Below are 20,984 nucleotides of genomic sequence, written 5' to 3' on the forward strand. Positions count from 1 at the left end.
AATGTTTGTAAAAGTTGTCTGCATGCCTAGGTGCTTAATTCTTTACACTTGTGGCCATGCGAGTGACTGAAACACCTGAAGTCAGTATGGGTGAGTGAATACTTTTGACAACATAGTGTATCTGGCTGGCAATCCTAGTGCCCATCTGAGGTTCACATTAGAAGTTTGACTGAAAAGTGCTATTACTCCTACAGTAATTACTGCCATTAAAATGCATCCATGGAACAGGGATGGCAACCTTTCATCAAGAAGCATCATGCGACACATGATGGTTGGACCATGTTGGCAACCTGAGGCAACATTTCACAAGAGTTTCTTTTACGACTCCATGTTGTTTCACAGAAAACAATAAAAGACTTATTGCAGTTAGTTTGACCATCACAGATACATTCTTTATTATTACAAGTCAACCAACTGTATCAAAACTGCAAGAACCCGAAAGCCAGAGTGCAGAAACATTTTTCTGCTCTCTCACCAATAACTGTCACAAACAAATGCATTCACTTAAAAAAAAAAAAGTCTAAAGGCACATCTCTAAGATATTTACATTGCATACAGGTTTGACATACAGTAAAAAGCACACAATCAGTCCTAAATCCTTGGCCACACTGGCTTTGCTAAAGAGACTAAAGTTATCCATAAAAACATACAGCAATTGTTGTTTATAAGTCACAGTTTTCAAAGCTACAACGCACAGGTGGAAATTCGTGTTTATGTAACTTTTATGGCTTTATCTTTTTCATTAGGAATTATCGCTTGCATGCCACTCTGCTATGGCTTCTCTTCTTCTTTTTGTTTCCTCTTCAAAGACACTTTGTACTACCTTAGAGAAACGTGTTCATTTAAAGGCCTGCTGAAAACAAGTTTTAAGGTTTTAGGATTTGACATTTTGGGAAAATATTTTTGCTGAGTGACATAAGAACAATTAACCTTTCCAACATCCAGTCTGCCCTCTTAGGCAGAATGTTTTAAGCAAGATGTCTGGATTGAAAGGCTATGCCTCCTAAACACAGCAGCGACACAGGGCAGTGTGCTCCTCACGCTTCTCCTATACTCCCTTTTCATGACATGTTCCCCATTTCAACCCTCCAGCGCCACCACGGGCGATTTCATGACGTCAGTGATGCACTGTCAACCATGGAAGAACCCTGAGACCTATTCTTGGGTTTGTGAAAGAAGGAAAGGAAATGGGTCAGACGGGCTCGGCACGTGTGTAGCCAGCGGATGGGGCAGCATGTGATTGATGGAATACCTTAAACAATGGCAGTGTCCTGGTTTCTAAATCATATGATTCCTACATTACTCGGTAATGCAGAGGTATTTCCGGAGAGGCAGAGGGTATGTAAGAACTTCAGGAAGGATACAAATGATGCTCACGCACAAGCAGCAAAAACTCCTGGAAGGATCTTTGTCAGAGTTCTTCAGGCACCGAGCCACTCTGGGTTGGCAGTGTTGCTCTGAATGACCTCATCTCTCCCCAGTGAGTTCAACAGCAGAATCAACCTCCTCTAGAAAAACAAGAATCTTTCCCTCACCGAAGTCCAGCAGGATTTTGTCAAAAATCTTCTTCAATCCCAACATTCCTCCACAAGATTAAGCTCTTCAAGCGCCATCACAGTGCAGCTACCATGTCTCATAAGAAGGATCTGCCCCAAGTCACCACTGAATACCAGCTAGAAGCCACCGAATAGCTTCTGTACAATCTGGTGCCTCTAATGTGCAAAAATCCATTACTGAGACTTCATTAACTACCATGGCAACTTCTAATGAGTGCTGCAGTGCCATCATCTTTGCTCACATAGCATTGGAGTCACAGAGAATGAGAAGGCACTTCTAATGGTAGCCTTTAATATAAGCTCTATCATTTTAGTCTAATCTTAATGGCAGAGATGGCGTCAGCCAACCAAACACATAGTAGGATCTTGTTTTAAGTTCCTTCCTCCAGGAATTCTGATCAAATGGATGCTTTTTTTAGGCATATATCACAATTACATATCAGTCCAGACTAGAATTAGCAAATGTGTGGACTAGTTTCTCAGCATCCCTCTAAGGCAGGGTCTCCTAACTTTGACAATCTTGTGCAGATTAGAGAAGGCACTCCTAAACATTTCTTCAATGTCTGTGTTAAAATATCTATCTTAGATCTTCACATTAATAATGAAGGCCAAAGTGATGCCATCCAAAGCAAGTATCTGGTTAGATGCCTTGTTTCTTGGGCCAAACTCTTACAGGCCTTAACGTCTTTAAGACAAACTTGTAGTTCAACTGATTGGTTTTATCGGCTTTCACTGGTAAATACTGATAGACAGCAATAAAGAACATATGGAGACGAGTTAAAGACTGCACAGACTGATAATTTTGTATGAACCACACCATTCAACACCTACAACAGCAGCATGGTGACAGTTACGTAAGCACAACTCAAAGCTGTACACTCTAAAAAGGCAAAACTACCACAGGCATGCAGCTCAGGGGCTATTCTACTATCTTACATATCTTTTACTCAATGTTTAGCAACTGCACAAGTGTCCAAGCTTTAGAAATGCTGGTGTGCAGATTTTGTTACCATTGGACCAAGCCAGACAAGCTGATTACCTGTGTATTGTGTCTCCTAAACTAGAAACTACAGTTTTTAAGCTTTACTTCCTCATTTGCATGCGGCGACACGAGGATGGTATAATTCTTCTCATCTATCTCTCAACAAGAAAGTCCCAAAATGTCAAAAATATTTCTATGAAATGGCAGACAAGTCTGATACAAAGAGGTCCTCTAGTCACAGCATCAACTCTGTTTATTTATTTATCAGTTCACTATCATCTCCCCTGTGCAGGTATGTACATGTACTGGCAGCCTTTTGTTTTCTCCAAAGCATCTTAAGATGTAATCTAAGGCTGAATGTGAGCCAAGACTCTTCCCACTGCTGATGGGTGATGTATCTGATGGCCGGTTAGTGCTGAGGTCTGCTTTATTTAGACGTGCACCTGAAATACCTACCATGGAGATCAATATTGAAAGGGCAAGAGTAGATAGAGGCTGAGAGCCAAGTGCAGCCCTCAATATGTACAATATCTATATGTGTGTGTGTTTCTGTATGTGTGAGTGTGTGTGTGTATGGAAGATGCAGGAAGGCCAGCATTTGAGAGTTTGTTTAAAATGATCAGCTGTTAGTTGTAGTAGAGTGGAGTGTAGTTTGTGTGGTATGAGGTGAGGAAGGTCAGGAAGGTGGGGATTTATGTATGTGTCCAATTGGTGTGTCAGACATAGTCCAGGAAGACGTCAGCTGTGTTCTGCAGTAAAGGTTGGTTGGGGGCTGTTGTGCTGCAGACTGAGCTCAGTCTCCGTGATGGCGCCCTCTGCTGCTCTGGAGGACCTGAAGCATTACTCAGGGTCAGGTACACCTGAGGAGTAACACAGACTTGTGTTTTACGAAAGAAAGAAAGAAAGAAAAAAAGAAAAAAAAAACAACATAATTTTTGTGCTTTGGAGATAAAATGTAGGGAAATGAGTGAAAAACAAAAAAGACAGATTACAAAAGTAAGACTAAGAGTCGTTCTTGCACTCACATTCTTGGTATTTTCTGACAGCAGCAGCTCTGTTTTCTCCACCAGCTTTTTGAAGGAAGGCCTTTTCAGAGGATCGTGGTTCCAGCAGGACAGCATCATGTCATACCTACAACGCAGGTCACACTGGCATTAGTTTATATGTCTGGGATACAGAGAAACAGCCAGAACACAAAAACAATCTAGCTATTTTATACATCTAAACTACAGGCTGACAGGTTCATAGCCTGTAACAGCTCATATTGCATCAGTCACGTTGTAGAAAATGACTTTAGTCATGGATATAAGGCAGCATCGAACAAATAATAACATATTTGGCTTTTACACCTTAACTGCTGCTGATTTAGTTCAAGTACCCACTGATGGAAAACAACATATAAATTAGATCCAAATAATTTATTTAAATAACTGATCATGTAAAATTATAATAAAAGAAGTCCAGGTTATAAATAAAAACAAAGAATTATTAATTGATCACCACAAAACAGAGTGATAATTTGTTTTGAATAAAACAGTTCTCTGCTTTTAGCTTCTACACTGTTGGCGTTGTTGGTTCTGCCCTGCTTATATCATCAAAGAAAAAGGTTGGGATGAAGTAAGTGCTTGACCAAGGCCTAAAACACATATTTTATTAATTGAAAAAATAATCTGTTTATCACCTGATAGTAAAAAAAAACAAACACACGACTTCCTGCAACCTTTGTGATGGCAGTATATGAAACAGACTCATTCTCACAAACATGCACTTACATCTCAGTGGGGGCATACTCAGGCCTGCTCATCCTGTGGCCTTCCTGAATCATCCTATAAAATGCAGATCCCACCTGCATCCCAGGGTACGGGCTGTTACCTGCAACAACAACTTTACATCATTTTTAAAGGAAAAAAATATTGATTTGCACGGTACTGTTGGCTTCTCAATCAATACCACTTTGCGTGCGTGCCCTAAGCTATGTTGCTGCTTGTGAGCATTAATAAGCCTGTACTAAAACCCCCAGTCAAATGGATGACAATGATGATTTGAAACAGTAAAAGGAAAGTAAAGCATAAAATGGAAATGTTACCGAGGGAGAATATTTCCCAGAGCAGGATGCCGTAGGACCACACGTCACTCTCAATCGTGTAGACGCAGTCAAAAATACTCTCAGGTGACATCCACTTGACCGGCAGACGAGCCTGAAGGAGGGAGAGAGCCATGAACTCGTGTCCTCATTTATAAGAATATAATATAGCCCATCAAAAAGAATCTAAATTTTCAGTGTGAAAAAAGTTATATGAAAGTTTTATAAAATACAATTCAATAAATAATGCCTTCGTGTACAAAATGAACAGAACTTTCTTCTTGTTTGGCCAGTGTAACTGCAAACTTTTCATCTTTTCCTTTTTAGCTTGCTGTCCAACTTTCTTCACAAAAATTCTACATGTATTGTTTCATAGAGCAGTTCAGACTCCGTAAAGAGAAGCGAGCGTGGGAGTTTTCCTGTCTTGGTTTGCGGAGACGGAGCGGGAACAAAGAACAAAGGAGGAGGGAGCGAAAGACTGACAGACGGAAAGACAGACTCACGTTTCCACGGAGCACATAGCTGGCATCGGTGGTGATGTCTCGTGCCAAGCCAAAGTCGCAGATCTTCGCCACCCTGCCGTGAGTCAGCAGAATGTTTCTAGCTGCAAGATCCCTGTGGATGCACTGCGCACACAAACGCGGCAGCAGAAACAAACACAGCGATGAGCATTGACACAGCAACCGGTTTCTGCAGTGAATGACAGGGCACGCTTACAAAGGAGGCGAGGCCGGTAAAGCTTGTGGCAAACACAAAAGGCGAACTGACGTGTTTACAAAAGAAGAAGAAGTAGAAGAAGGAGAAACAATGACTCAATATGACCAAACAAAATTCAAGAAAGCATGTGTGGGTAAACGGGTGCCACGTTTTACACGATCATTTTAAACAGTTACTTTTGTCTTATTTAAGAGTGTAACTGGTTAATAAAACGGTTTTAAGATTGCATCGTAGAGGGAAGTAAAACACTTTTTTTCATCTTTATGTTACAAAGAAAAAGTGTCACCAGCTTGGGCTCTCTGTTGGCCTGCCACCAGTTTGTGTCTGTGAGAAACGAATCAGCTGTGGCGAAAGACACCGTTAAAGCTGTGTTTGAGCACAGTTTCTTTACACAACAAAAGGGGAATTGTGTTATTACGATCATAATTTTAAAAAAGCTGGGCTGCTATGTAAAAACAAAATGCATGCATTTGCAAATCTCTTGAGTCCATATTTGAATGACAACACAATATAGGAAAAACATCAAACGTTTAAACAAAGAAAATGCATTTAAGAAAAATCTAGCTCATTTCGAATTTGATTGCAACAGATCAGTAACATGAAGTAAAGATGGGGAGTGGTTCACCAATCGGCAAAAAAATGAATCTGCAAACTGTGGAACAATTTCAGAGTAATGATCTTCAATTCCACAGAATGTGGAGAAATCTGTATGCGCAATGGACAAGGCTGAAAATCATATGAAACTCAGGCAGCACTACATTTAAAACAGTCATGATCCTGTCATGGAAATCCCTCCATGGGCTCGTGAGCACTGTGAACACAGTTCACCGTGCACTCCACAAATACAGGTTAAAGCTCTATCCTGCACATGATACAGAGACCCTGCTGTCTTCTCTGGGCCAAAGCTCGTTTAAAGTGGACTGAGGCAAAGGGGGAAACTGATCTGAGGGCAGATGAATCGAAATTTGAAATTCTCTTTGGAAAACTTGGACGCCAAGTCCTGTGGACTAAAGAAGAGAGGAATCATCCAGCACTCAATTCAAAAGCCTCGGATGGTACTGGGGGCAAAACGGTGCCCAACTTTTTTGGACTTTTTTGTAATTCATGTCATATTTTCTTTTAACTGTTCAGGTAACCTGGGCACAGAAGCCATGTTTCTACTGAAATCATGAAAAAATATGGTAGGGAATGCAATCCAAATGGATAAATTAGTAGAAATAAGCCAACAAACTATGCATAAATTAAATAAATAAATAAAAGTACAGTCTGAGCAATTGAAGCGGTTTAAGGCTGACTGTTTGTATGTAACTAAGGTGGAGCTTCTTCAAACTTTAATTCATTTAATTTCCTTTCATTTGGAATCATGTTCCTGTCCACCGGATCACTCTTGTAGGATTTAATTTCTGCTGCGTCTACGTTTGTGTAGTCCTACAACTACCAAGTGCACTTCGTTGTTTTTGGTAACTAGCATTGACAAGGTAGCGCATGTAAGAGTTCTGCTTCTACCTGATTGTTTGAAAGTCGCTGTGAGAAATGCTGTAAATCAGCAAGCACTAATGCAGTGTGCAAAACATCAATGTTTGGATTGTGCAGCTTGCAGCTTGAGTGTTTTATGGTTGTATGGGTGTGTCAGCAAATACAGAAGTTTGTAAAGACAACACTGGTCCTGAGATGCAATCCAGATATGTGACATTATCTCGACTTGATTTATACGCCTAGTCGACTTTGTGCGTTGAATCTAAATATGGCATAAAACAAAGCAGTGCCTTAATGGCTAAAATGCTCCACACAGCCTGGGGGAAGATGCAGTTATGTGATAACTGAACAAATTCTCTGTAACTTCATCGTTACATTTGGCATTTTTTTCATTGCTGAATTGACAGCATTAAATAGAGACGCCTAATTGTTTAATCTGCTTGTGTGCAGTATACGTTTGAAATGCAGCAATGCCGTGGTTTCCTACTATAATGATGCCATTAGCTGAAAGAAAAAGTTCTGCACGAATATTGGCCCTGAGCCATGCCATGATTTATGAACTAGGAACAGCACTTTTAAATCTCTCCCATGACGAGTCTATATACTGTTTATTAACAGTCTGTAAAAGCCTTACATTCCTGGAAGTAATGTACTCCATTCCTTTGGCCACCTGGTAGGAAAAGCTGAGGAGATCTTCAGCATCCAAGGACAGCTCATCTATGTCATCTAGGCACACAATGCACTTCAGTTATATGTGAGAATTCCAGTTTTGATTCATTTGTAGGGAATTTTCATCCTTTGTGGAGGCATGCTATTGGTTATGCAGTGTATTGTAATTAGAAATGTAAAGAGAGAGCGACGTTGTACCTGACTCAGAGGACCTTTCTTTCTCAGAGGGACGCATGGGCATATATCCTGCACCAGTAGCCTCACTGCTAAAGAAATACACACAGATACAAACACGTAAGTAGAGAAACTAGCCACTTTCAGCTGTCATCGCCATGAAGCATTCCTGCACATACGCACCTTGTGGACTCTGTTGGGTTCGAGACATTGTGGTAGTAACCATCCCCAGCTCTGGAGTTTAGGAAGGACTCTCTTTTCCTTCTGAGGAAGTTGAGGAGGTCCCCATAGCAACAGTACTCTGTAATTACCAAAATTGGTCCTGGCAGAATACAGGGACAAAAACCAAAACAATACAAAAACGACAACCATCAGTCACTGATTTTTAAACCATGACAGCACAATGAAAATGAGAAGAAACGGCAAGCAGTTCTGACACAGTGATGAGGCTTGACAACAAGGGTGTTTAAAAGCTGATCATGTTTAAACAGAGGAAACAATGTCACTATTCCTTGTTTCTCTCACAATAAGTGCTTATGCATACATCTGTGGAAAAAAACACCAAACTAAATTATAATCAATACTGAGGTCTAGACAGCTAAATAATATTGAACACACACACAGCAGATTTGTGGCAAGGTAAAATGAATCACGTCTTCATATCGAAGGCAGATGCTGATAATGGCCGGGTACAGCAGTGAGTCACCACATGAGGATATGGCAAATGTGTCTCCCAGACAATATTCATAATCATAAATCATGACAGTCAACAATAAAACAAGAGTGCAGATGTGTAAGGTTTATGTGCCCCCGACACGACAAAACCAATCCAAAAATATCTCACATGCAAATCTGATTCTGAGTGAACTAATTGTGCTCGTAGTGACTCCTCTCACCTCCGACGGTGCAGGCTCCCAGCAGGTTAACGATGTTAACGTGGTTTCCAAGGTAAATGAGAACCTTCAGCTCAGACATCAGCGCCTCCTTCTCCGTGGAGTGAGCGTTGGCTGAGATGACATCATCACAACATTAAAGTGGAAGACGTATAAGCACAAAATCAAAGGCCGTAAAGTGAAAGTATTCCTTTGTGACTGGCGTATTCTCATATTTAAAAGCCTAACGGCAATCAGAAATACAGAAGAAACAGTACCAGTAGTGACACTAGTGGCGGTGTAACAGTTATTTGGTTTTCAGCCCAGTGTTTTCCAATCTAACATAAATGTGGGGGATTAAAAGAATTGTAAAAAGAGAAAAAACAACTTCATATTCATCTCTACTCTGAAACTTGTTTATGTTGTTGTTATTGTTTGAGTGTTTGTTTTTTTCGAGTCAGAATATTTGGACAATTGGTTGGAGTGCTAAGTTATCAGCTAACCCAAGCAAGCTCTGTCAGCAAGCAGGCCCCATAGACTGTAGGGGTGAGTAGCTCGGACACACATGCCTCCTAATTAGTGTGGAGTAAAAACAGAGCCACAGTCTTCTTATACAAGCTGTACCAAGCAGCAAGCCGTAATATTTGTCATGTAATTCCTTTAAAATGCTCCAAAAGACCAAAAGTGAGCGATCTAGTTTACTGATTTTAATTAGCGATATAACTAACTTTACTTCTTGCAAGTATCAAAATGAGTTATTAAAAATAAAAAACAAAAGGCCCCACTGTATTCATTAACACAGAGTCTGTGTGCACTGACTTGCTTTCGGAGCCACTTAAGGAACTGCAATTTCTGTCACTTCCAGGTTAGATTTATTTTTCATCATTTTTCATTCAATTTTAAACATGGGATTGCAGTCAAACACTTTGAATTTTGGTGTTTTCACTCTTTAAGTACAGTACTGAGTACTTTGTACCACTTTATATAATATTGTTACAACACAGAGACGGTGATGGGGAAAATATAGACTTACGTTTCAGCATCTTAACAGCGACGGTTGTCACAGCGTCTGCAGAACACAATCCGTATGCCGTGGCCCTCACTACCTTTCCAAACGCCCCAGAGCCCAGGGTCTTACCTTCAAATAAACACAAAAAACAAACTTTAACACTTCATTCATGCTCTAAAAATGATAACAGTCGCTGTACATTTGCACTCTTACACACACTGTCCTACCAAAGCGCAGTTTCTGCCTGGGGAACTCCCATTTGGAGTCATATGGCAGCTGGGTGGGGTCAATATATATATGGTTGTTTCCATGGACAGTCTCGATGACCTTCCACTGAATCTGGAACTTTGGTTTCTGTTAAAGTTTGGAAGGGAGAGAAAAAGTGACGTCAGATCAGCTTCCCGGGACTGTTTGTTGTGTTTGACTGTATAGCTCATATTCCCTTTCACGTTGCTCTTTTACAAAGATGCACTTTAGTTGTCAGCCCGAGTCTAGACTTTCCCCCTGACGATCCCACTGCAGATGCGTGAGCTACTTCTCAAGGAGTCTGACTCATCTGAGAGCAATAAGCACAGCATGCTCAGGGGGGCAAATTAATGGCTGGAGGCGTGATCGCAGTGTCAAAAATCCTTTAACTACAGCATGTCTGCACTTCAAATGGTTGACTGATTCAACTGAAATTCATTAGGACACATTCATGTTGATTAAAAGAATTTACCATCACTCTTGCGTGCAAAACATCACTGCCAAATGCAGAACGAAAGAAAGATGCTTCTAACTTTAACGTACTCTAAACACGATGGAGGCATGAGTCATTAGTAAATGAGAATGGGCCCTTTGCCAGAAACTCCCAAAGCCATTTACTTTCCTGGGATGCAAAGTGTATGTCAATGCTGCTTGATGATCCTGATTTGAGATTGATGTTTATAATCTTTGAAACTGATTCATGGGTTTGAAAGGGGCTGATGGCCAAAGAGTTTTGTGATTTACGTCAAATCTGTGACCCTACTTAAACCCGGGCTTAAAATCACAATAATCATAAGGCATGCACAGTTTATTTCCTTTTTCCTTACCTGCAAGTACTTATAAAGCAGCACCACTAACACGAGGCTGAGTAAGACCCCAGTAGCCACCATGCCGGTTAGAAGAGGCGTGAAGAGTTTATGGGGGACCACACGCTCTGAGAATGAACACCAACAAACCCAGAGTGAGAAATCTCATGGAGCATTGAAGTAGCCAAGTTTTGGTAGTTACACACACACACACACACACACACACACACACACACACACACACACACACACACACACACACACACACACACACACACACACGGAGTGACATCCTCTACCGTTAAAACAGACAGCTGCAGCAGTGGTGTTTGTTTGTGTGACAAGGATTAGTGAGTCTGCGCCATATAATCCCAGCTTGCATAGTCAGCATACACTAATCTCATTCAATCTGTACCCAGTAACCACACACCTGGCCTGTGCAGACAAAGGGTCAATGGGTTTGTGTGTCTTTTTGAATTCTTGCACAACGTATTTGTGGCGCGCTATATAAGACAAATCCCCACCACGCAGACACTGACGCTTCACCTGTGTTACTCTCCTTGCAGCTCTATTTGCGGTCCGTACAGTGTCTTACCACTGATGGAGAACAGGGTGTAGGCCTCTGCCTCCTCTGTAGAAGCGACACACTCCAGTGTGTGGTACTGAGTGAACTCTTTGCTGACATTCAGTCGGCTTTCCACTTGACTCCTACCAAAGGTTGACTCTGAAAGGACAGTGACCTCTGAGGTCTCCCACTGGGTGGCATTGGGCAATTGTGAGCACCTGTTGAGACATTAAGGTTGCTTACGATCACTCCGTGCAAGAGCAGGTTTCAGCCTTTACAAATCAATTTATTGATTCAGTGCCTTTGGATCCACTCCAGTAGGAGAGGTAGGAAAAATAAGACATACTAAACTTACAGCTCCTTACTGTAAGTGCGTTAAAAGCTTTTCCATCAATTGCTAAATTGTCTAAAACAAATTTAAAAAGATGGAAAAATTAAAGCAATTTTAAGTCTAATAGATGTGAAACTAGAGCACAGTTCTGCATCTGAGTTACAGATGAACCAGCCAACAAACACATCAGAGGTGGTGTCGCTGATGTAGATCACCCAGTGGAAACCGGGTGCTGTTTCTGCAGCTCCTTCTAGCAATCGTCTCCATTACTTCTGTTCTAATAGAATAAAATGATCCTTTCTGTTCCTACGATCCTAAAACCTAGCCATTTATATTTGTAGCCAATTGTTGTTGTTTTCTTTTCTTTCTTTCTTTTTTTTTTTTTTACATATACATATCTTCATGTGGACCTTTAATACAGCTGCTTCTCGTCAGTGGGGCCAAATCACTATTTGTATCTTAGTCGCTAACCTGAGAACGGAAATATGTGAAATATAGTGTGCATATGGTTTGTTAGGATAGGAAAAGCTTTAAAACTTTTATTAAAAGGCATAAAGTTTTAGTGCTTAATAAAGCACAATGTACTTGAAGGCTTGGTTAGATATTTACTTAATAATATGTTACTAATAAATCAAATTTCAAAGGCAAACTGATTTCCTGTTTCATGATCATTTTTTCAGAATTATGATTTTAATTTCAGTGGGCCTAATCCTCTTTTGTAAGATCTTGATATAAGCTGCGTTTTCGGGATACCTTGTGCGCGGCAGCTCACAGAAGTACCAGCTGATCTTAGGGACGGGGTATCCTGCAGCAATGCACCGCACTTGTCCATCAACAGGCCCTTCCTGAGCTGTAATGACAGGCTTACCTTACGGAGAAAAAAGAAAGTCGTATATGAAGCATACAGCACATGTACAAAGCATCTCCTGTTGACTCCCAGTATACTGGCTACCTGTGGTATTACTACAGAAAAGTACCAGCTGATCAAAATGAGGTTTCCTTTAACTAAAATCAATGCAGGCGAAAAGTTTGTAAAACTCTGATTTATCTAGCTACTCTTCTGTACAGATTGTTATTTCAGCTACTAACTGTGTTCTAAGTATACAACCCAAAGGAACAAATGTGAGAGCTACTTACTGTTGACATACACATGAAACGAGTGATCGACAGATGCGTCTTTGTGACTGGCTGAGAAGTTGTAGATCCCGCCCTCGGAGCCAAGAACCCTCACTAGTCTCAGCTTACTGCTGTATCTGATAGAACAAGTGTATTTGTAAAATCCTTTAACCCACAGTGACATACTAGCGTACTGGTTACTTGAAGTACTCACTTTTAACTAACTGTACCTGTATTTGTTTCGGTGGAGAGTGATGACGTGCTCTGTGGTGTTGTGGAGAATCTTCCCATTGTAAGACCAGGACATGAAGCTTGGTGCAGGATAGGCATCGAATTCAACTTTTAGGCTCAGGCTCTCTCCCTCTTTAACCTCTTCCTGGACTGGACTTTGACTTACTAACATTTTAATGAACCCCTGATCTGAAGAGCAGAAATGTGTAAGTTTAATATGTTTTATGAACAAAAGGTTGATAACATTCTGCACACATCCAGGTATGTGTGGCCTCAGAAATAACTATAACATTACTGGGGCAACTTGAAAATATATTTTTGAGTATAAATACAAAGCCCCCAATTCTTACCGTAAACTTTGAGCTCCATCGCTTTGTCACTGCGGCCTCTTTCGTTGTGAGCATGGCAACGGTAAGTCCCTGAGTCTGATTGGTTAACAGCTGGGATCAAGAGTGAGGTTGAACGCTCGTAACCCAAACCCCCGGACAGGATGTGTGAGGTTTGTGTTTCAAAAGGATGCTGCAAAGTGGCAAAGAGGAGGCAAAGAAGCATGCTTTACAGGTGTAACATGACACAGATCTGTTGTTTTCTACATAATCCAGCAACTGTAGTCTTACTGTAACATACAAAGTCTGGCTGTCAGCACCTCCTCCCTATGATCAAAAGTTGAGCGACCAAGCTCAGTACACAGTGACGTCTTAGCCTTCTTAAGTTTCTTATCTAGATCAGATGTTATGACATCACCTACCAAGGAGTTAAAATGACCTATGTGTAACATTTATGCGCCTGCAACACTTCAAATAATAGTATCATTTTAATTTAATGACAGTAGCATCTCATTTATATCCACAAGGCTCAATTTTGCATTTAGCACATCATGATGCCATCATGTTGCCTAGCAACCACCTAACAATGGGTTAAAATCACAGATCAAACAATACTGTAGCAGTGGCACATACTAGTATATAAAATGTCTATACTGGTAACTAAGAAATTGTAAGTAACAACCATATCCAAAGTGTGGAATTTGTGCCAAATATGAATAAAAAGCACAATGTAACTATTTGCTACTCACAAGCTGCCACCCCAGCCCCCCGTCTGGACACTCCTCTGCACGTCAAAGGTCAAACCTCCAGCAACACTTGCAGTATGAAGAGCAACTTTGTTACTTCAGCCTATACCCTTTGTCAGTGATGACGGGAACAGGCTGCTGAAATATGCTGGCAGAACCAGAAAGTTGCTCTTCATGCTTCAAATGTTGCTGGACCATCAGCCTCTTCACATGTTTGCCCTTCACCGTGCACCTTGAAAGTAGGCGAAGTTACAACCTGTTTCCAAAACTTTTACGAATTTCTCTCCTTTTTTTTTGTCTTTTTTCAAACTTTTTTTTCAATATTAAAATATTGGGTATAATTCTTCACAGAAAATATAGTTCTGCTTTTTGTTTACATGTTAAACAGCATCACAAATCTTTTGGAAACATGTTTCTTGAACGAAAAAGTCTCTAAAGCATTACTTGGGATATGAGCTCACTTTTCTCCATGTTAGCTTTGTGCAAAATGAAATCATTTCTAAAGGACGTTGCAAACTGTTTGACAAGTAGGCAGCCAAACATCCCTGACAAAGAACTGCAAATAAATCCCTGAATCATTCTCACCGCTGTTGACGGGAAGTCCCACTTGAGAATGACGTCTGCGTTGACATTGGAGGAGCTGCAGGTAAGCTCGAACTGCTCTCCTGTCCTCAAGATGACTTTGTCTTTCTGGGACAGCGTGATCACTGGGCGTAACTCTGGCACTGAATCAAGGGATTCAAAAAGCAACTGTAGCAAACTGCTGTATTTGTGAGTTCATCTAAACCAGCATCATATCATTTTTTTCACCTGTGCATTGTCACACAGACACTTCTAACAGCACGACATATGTGAGCCTGAAATCATTCTGCTGCACTGTAATATCTCTGGACTGGTATGATCTGAAATCATGAATCCCAAACGGCGGCTTTTCATCTGACCTGAAACAAAAAATGTGGTGGTTTTGTGCTAAAATGTAATAAAAATAAGTAAATTGCTTATTTAAACGCCATAATAAAATACCCCAATGCGGTTTGTACTGTGCAGCTTTATACTGACGTGAGCAGCATGACCAAATGCAGACACTTGTCCCCACGTAGGCAGGACGATTAATTTCCAGCATTAAATGCCTGCAGACGCCGCTTCGGTTGCTGTGTTTGTGCTGGACTAATTCTATTTAACCCAAACACAGCCTTCATGCTCTGTTACAGAGCTTTGTTCACTGGGGGAATCAAATCCCTCGGCTCCTCCCTTCCTCAACGTACTTCTCGCTTTCTCCCTCTTCCCATCATTCAAAAGGACACCATGCCGTACTGCCCCTCAGCTGGTCCGCATAAAGAGTGCTGATGTAATGCAGAGGACAGAAGCACAAACTTAAATTGTATCTATGATCGATTTTATTTTATTAAGATGCACGTAGCTCGTAAAAATGTAATATCTCTTTGTGGCTAAAAAAGAAAGTGAACAGAAGGCTTTTGGACTGTCTATTATTAGCCATGCTAGCTGCTCTGCATTTGCCAGTGTTGGTCCGCTATCATGTTCCAGTCTTAACCAAGACTGGATGGATTTCCCATAGGATGAATGCATATTGCATCTGCTCATGCTTTGGCTTTTTACGATGCTACAATTTCGCTTATTGGTGATATTGAGCAAAATGTCAATAGCTGCCAAAGTCTAGGCAGCTATGAATTTCATAAATTAAAATCCTTCATTTTGCATCAAACCAAATTCCTGCAGAACTAATGACATGCCATTATGCTTTTAGAGGCATCAGTGAAAGCAAATGCTGTGGTTTTAACTTCCAATTACTAATTACGGGTAAAGTATGGACGTTTTTCCACTTCACCATCGCCTCGCCTGCTAGTGACTTTGCAGTTTTCCATTTTCCTAATTCAAACAGTTCCTCTAAAGATGCTTCTGTGCTCTCAGCAGCTGCTCATAGATGGATGTTTTTGTATTTCAGGTATGAAGAGAAATATGAATGTGGCAGTAAACCCATTGTTTTCTTCCTCCACATTTAGCTTCATTAACACCCATGAAACAACTTAAACATGGTGTTCATTTAGTCACGCTGCAAAAATCAAGCTCCGATCACAACCCGGATAGATTAGGTGATAACAACAACATCTGAGTGCCAGCCCACATCAGCTGATGGCTCAGCTGGTACTCTTCCATACATCAGGCAGCTGCTGGACATCTTCCAGCTGCTCTGAATCCCACTTCCTTCCTCAGTCCTCTTGTTCAAGCTGTGTCTGACTTAATTAGGCTCCTGCCTGTTGTCACTGATGCCTGCTCTGTTCTGTAACAAGACCTTATATTTTCTATATATGCACACTGAAGGGAATATATCACCAGTAATTAATTACTCTGGACAAAAGTGACTAATCTCTCATTAACATGAATGGTAATTTCAGGAAACACGAATAATACATATCGCTTTTTGACTTTTACTTACCGAGTCGTACTTCCAGATTGTATTTACTTGACATCACTTTGACTCCGTGAAGAAGTCCCACACATACGTAGCAGCCATCGTATTCCTTCTGAATGTTGTTGATGGTGATGCCTTCCTGAAGGTCACTCTTATAACTCATACCAGAGGGCAGAGGTCGTCCATCACAGGTCTCCAAACCCAGGTGGGTGACCTCGGGGTCAGTAACAAGGCAGGGAATGGTGCAGCTATCGCCTTCTCGCACCAGTTTGATGTTTATCATGATGTGCAGGAAAGCATTGTAGGGGTCTAGGGAGATGACAGACAGGTAAAGATTTGGATTAATGTTGTGAAGACAAACATCCAAATGCCCCCCCCCCCCCCATTAAACACCCACCTTTCACGTATACGTAGATAGAGCTCTGTTCCAGTGTGATGTTATTCACACATATATAGCGACCCATGTGGTTAAGCTGGGCGGCTGATAGCCTGACGAAAGCCACGTTGCCCTCCTGCACCTCTCCATCCAGCTTGCGAGACTTGTCCCTGTACCACCTTAACCTGGGCGGGGCGCCAGACGTTGTGGCATTGTCATAGCAGCGCAGCTCTAGCTTCCCCTTCTTGGGAACTACGATGTGAGGCCCACCGGGGGAGATGAGTGGCTCTGACCACACTGGTAGAGAGGAAGAACATTAAGGATGATGGATGTTGGACCTGTTGCTAATTTTGAATGGGTTCGGCTTGGATAAAAATCCACACCAGAAGGGAAAGAAATGCTGCTGCTTTCTGGTGTATTAATATAATAATAATATAATTAAATACAACCTCTGAAGAAAAAAACCCAGTGAAGACATAGCGGAGATGTTGTTCTTAATCGAAACATTTTTTTCAACATATAGCCTCATTTAAAACTGCTTTCATTGCTTTTGGTACAGATTCAGCAAGGCGCTGGAAGCGTTCCTCAGAGATTCTGGTCCATGTTGAAATGATAGCATCACAGATTTGTCAGCTACACATGCATGGTATAAATTTGCTGTTCCACCAAATCCCAAAGGTGCTCTATTGGATTGCTATCTGGTGACTATGGAGGCCATTTAAGTACAGTGAACAGTGAACAGTTTGAGATTGCTTTAGCTTTATAGGAGCAGCAATTAGAAGACGGGTGCACTGCTGTCATAACTATTGATACAAGGCGGGATGGATGTATGCATTCATGCTGTTTTATGTAAAATTCTGCAATCTGAATTTTGCTGCAGACATTTATACTGATCGGACCCAACAACATTTTACTAATCTTCTAATGTCAAGTTTAATTAGCCTGTGGATTGTAGCCACAGTTTCCTGTTCTTAGCTGACAGCAATGGCACCCGGCGTGGTCTTCTGCTGTAGTCCCTCTGCTTCAAGGTTTAATATCTTATGCAATCGGAGACGATCTTCTGCATACGAGAGTTCTAACAAACAGTTATGTGACTTACTGTTCCCTTAGCTCAAAGCAGTCTGGCCATTCTCATCTGACCTCTGGCATCAACAAGGCATTCGCAGAGAAAATTCCAGTAGATCAGCAGTTTCTGAAACACTCAGACCAGACCGCCTGGCACCAACAACCACGCCAGGTCCAAATCACTTACACCGCTGTCCTTCCCCATTCTCATACTCTGTTTCAAATTAAGTAGATTGTCTCAATCGCTGCTACACGGCAAAATGCAGTGAGCTGCTGCCAAGTGATTACTTAATTAGGTATCTGCATTAACAAGCAGGTGAGCAGGTGTACAGATTAAAGCTGATGTAGATTTTATTTTTCTGATTATTCCATTCGTAGCTTGGTTTCTAAAGGGTCAGAAAATTGTGAAAATAGCTACCAGGAGTCAGAAATCCTGAAGTACATGTTGTAACAAAAAACAGCATTTTCTGTTTGTTGTGTTAGCAGACTGCCACTCCAGAGATCTAAAAATACTACCACATGAGACTAAAAAGCAAACAATTCCTCATAGCTGAAATGCTGTAAGAAAGCAGCACAGTATCCTGGCTTGACTAGGACTGAAAATATCAAAATAATTGCTGTTATTTTTCTGTTGATTGATCGTTTAAGATCAGAGTGCCCAGTGTGGTGGTTAAACAGGATGGCATGATTGACAGAGACTCCCTGAAGAGAGAGTGCTATCTAACCACGACAGCTCAATTGGAGAATCAATAATTATGAGTTATACAGCCGCTGAGTAATCATGCATCAAGGTCCCTAAACCTATTCCCTTAAGATGAGTAAACCCAGCTGACATTTTAGTTTAAGCTCCACCAGTCTTCCTCCCACTTTCTTTCTCTCCTTTTCCCCCACTTAGATTTGCACATGATAAGAGCCATTTCAAAAACAGGATTTTCATGTGACTGTTGTGCCTCCAGGCTCAAGCAGAGCTCAGAAAGCAAAAAGGAGAAGGATGTGAATCCCCCCTCCCTTCCAAAATATCCACATCTGTGTTTGCGCGGGGTGTGAGGGCATGTTTTTAATGCTGCATCTCTCAGAATATGAGTTTGGCAACCAGTGATTTGAACTATTTGAACAAGCGAACGGTTTCAGTAGTAAAAAACAAAAAAACAAAACAAAACCCGAGGCAGTTATGTGACTACACACGAAGCTTTGATCCTAACATCCAGAGCTGTTAGATGTCAAGATGCTGCGGGTGCTTTGTGGTAGAAGATGCGTATCTTTTTTTCCCCCTTCTTCTTCTTCTCCTCTTTCTTCTTCTTTGTTTCTTTTGCTGTTCTGGTAGGATGCTCAACCTTATCCTCTTCGTTTGGGTAGAATAAATAATTAATTCTCTTCAAACAAAACACTCAGGCACACACAGGGACACACAAACACACAAACACACACACACTTGTTGCCCGCCAAAGGTATTTCCAGCGCACCACTAAACAGTTATGCATACAAATGATTTGTAGACTTAAGCTGGCGGGTTGGCAAGAGCTTTACATTTACCTTTAGCACTAAATGACTGACTTGAAACAGTCCGGAAAAACAGTAAACGGACAGGAGGTTGCGCTAAACATGCGCAAAGATACACGCTGTTTTTCCTCGGCTGTTTACGTCTATACTCTAAGATATAGGCAAAAAAAAGACTCTTTAATGGTGACAGCAGCACATGTCGCACAAGTGGGAGACGGAATAAGACCCGAAGAAGCACTGACTCTAAAATAATGCACAAACAAAGTACAGAAATAAATGATTTGAATTATTACCATAGGGTGAAAAGCATTAAGGATGCCGTCATAGAAATTCCACCACTATAACAGCAATAAAACGTAAGAATATCTGAAACTACCCACTCAAAGAGTTGGGAGAAAAAAAACACAACAAAGCAATAAAGTCAACACTGAGAAAAAAAAGATATCCACACGCCGCGCTGAAATAACATCGCAAGTGGTTTTCTTACCGGTTAGTGGCAGCAAAATAAAATACGAGGCACAAAGAACCCAGCGGAATCTCATTGTCGGGTGATTTTCAAGTCTTTCACTCTACCCCATGCGTTTCAAGCGCAGACAAAACCATCCTGTGTCTAAAACAACGAGACCTCGTCCAGCGTGATAACGCGGCACAGGTTCCTCCAACGTAATGAGCGCACGGACACAATGATCCAGCAGCCTGGCTCCCCCTGATGGATTTCATTGGAGCTTAAAGACACAGTGCATCGCCTCTCTCCCTCCCCCCTGCTCTGGATCATTGCCACTCCTTGCTGTCCCGCATTGGTTGGAGTCTGGCCAAGGTGATGAGTCTGTTATTACTGAAAAAAAAAAAAAAAAAAAAACCCATAAAAATCATCTTCACTCAGTCGTTTGGAAGAATAAGTAAATTTTCCATCAATAAAAGTCCTGGTGGTGCAGGGATACAGAGGATCAACTGTTCTGTTAAATAACGTGATTCTTTTTTATATTACAGACATTGTAATAAAGTATTATTATGGCGGCAGCCTGTCCTCACACTTCGACTGGGCCAGCGTGTCCTGTTGTGATGATAGCTCTCGCTTGGCAGGAGTTTCCCCGCAGGAGCTCTTTCAGTTTGTGATGCACTTCATAGTGTCACATTTCCCAACTCTAATCAGCATTATGGCGGTTTCACTTTTCCCAGATTTAATCAACTCTATAGCCCAGAAAGAGCCAATAAACAATCTTAATTTGGCAATGTGCAAGGTCAGGCAAACGTTTTTAACCAGAATATGACGGAGGTTGACATGGTCACTTTTCCACATTAGATCTTTAGATGCCAGTAGGAACACAGACACAGGTCTGAGTTAATGGGCGCTGTAATTATACACACTGTTTACCACCAACATCATTAGAAATAACTGATCTTTTAATGCTCGAGAACAGCAGGAATGATTACAGCAAGCATGAATTGCTTGAAGGCTCGTGTGGTCTCCTGACTATTCTAACACAGATTTATCAAATGTGACCTTCTTAGAAAATCTCTTTAAGTTTGTAGACATCATCAAGTGCATTCACTTCGTTTTGTTATAATCTGAGATTTGCACGATGCACCTTAAAATGTGCCTTTCTTGTGCAGAAGAAGTCTTATTGACAGATGTTCAAGTCATGGTCGTGGTTTTTGGATTTTGGCGCAGTTTCTGCTCCTGTTCTTACTCCCCGTTAAGCCTCG

General features: G+C 41.3%; 1 protein-coding gene across 3 annotated transcripts; it reads right to left on the reverse strand.

Annotated features, from left to right (window-relative positions):
• Positions 1-323: 323 nt before the first annotated feature.
• kitb (KIT proto-oncogene, receptor tyrosine kinase b) lies at positions 324-20,032 on the reverse strand. 3 transcript variants are annotated; one of them, XM_086295951.1, is made up of 21 exons: positions 19,765-20,031; positions 16,734-17,009; positions 16,361-16,645; positions 14,491-14,630; positions 13,184-13,352; positions 12,833-13,022; positions 12,624-12,739; positions 12,240-12,354; positions 11,186-11,373; positions 10,612-10,718; positions 9,766-9,892; positions 9,563-9,667; positions 8,554-8,664; positions 7,841-7,979; positions 7,682-7,746; positions 7,449-7,540; positions 5,125-5,247; positions 4,625-4,736; positions 4,311-4,410; positions 3,564-3,669; positions 324-3,398 (listed from the first exon to the last, which is right to left on the reverse strand). In XM_086295951.1, the coding sequence occupies exons 1-21, from the start codon at positions 19,817-19,819 to the stop codon at positions 3,255-3,257; spliced, it is 2,865 nt and encodes a 954-aa protein (XP_086152077.1). In that variant the 5' UTR covers positions 19,820-20,031; the 3' UTR covers positions 324-3,254. The 3 variants fall into 3 exon arrangements, with proteins under 3 accessions (XP_086152077.1, XP_086152075.1, XP_086152078.1); XM_086295949.1 differs by having other exon boundaries at positions 325-3,398; positions 7,682-7,749; XM_086295952.1 differs by having other exon boundaries at positions 3,258-3,415; positions 7,682-7,749; positions 19,765-20,032.
• Between the last annotated feature and the right edge of the window lie 952 nt (positions 20,033-20,984).

The sequence above is a fragment of the Aulonocara sp. 'chitande type north' Nkhata Bay genome, linkage group LG6 (genome assembly GCF_057382095.1).
Source record: "Aulonocara sp. 'chitande type north' Nkhata Bay isolate Kocher_YH1m ecotype deep benthic linkage group LG6, A_spYH_male_GT1.1, whole genome shotgun sequence".
NCBI lineage: Eukaryota > Metazoa > Chordata > Actinopteri > Cichliformes > Cichlidae > Aulonocara > Aulonocara sp. 'chitande type north' Nkhata Bay.

Excerpts from the sequence above, each read along its gene's own strand:
- kitb (XM_086295949.1), bottom strand. The coding sequence starts at position 19,819 with ATGAGATTCCGCTGGGTTCTTTGTGCCTCGTATTTTATTTTGCTGCCA. Across the intron at positions 7,541-7,681 it reads AGAAAGGTCCTCTGAGTCAG|ATGACATAGATGAGCTGTCC; the intron begins GTACAACGTCGC and ends TTGTGTGCCTAG. Across the intron at positions 4,737-5,124 it reads GCTATGTGCTCCGTGGAAAC|GCTCGTCTGCCGGTCAAGTG; the intron begins GTGAGTCTGTCT and ends TCCCTCCTTCAG.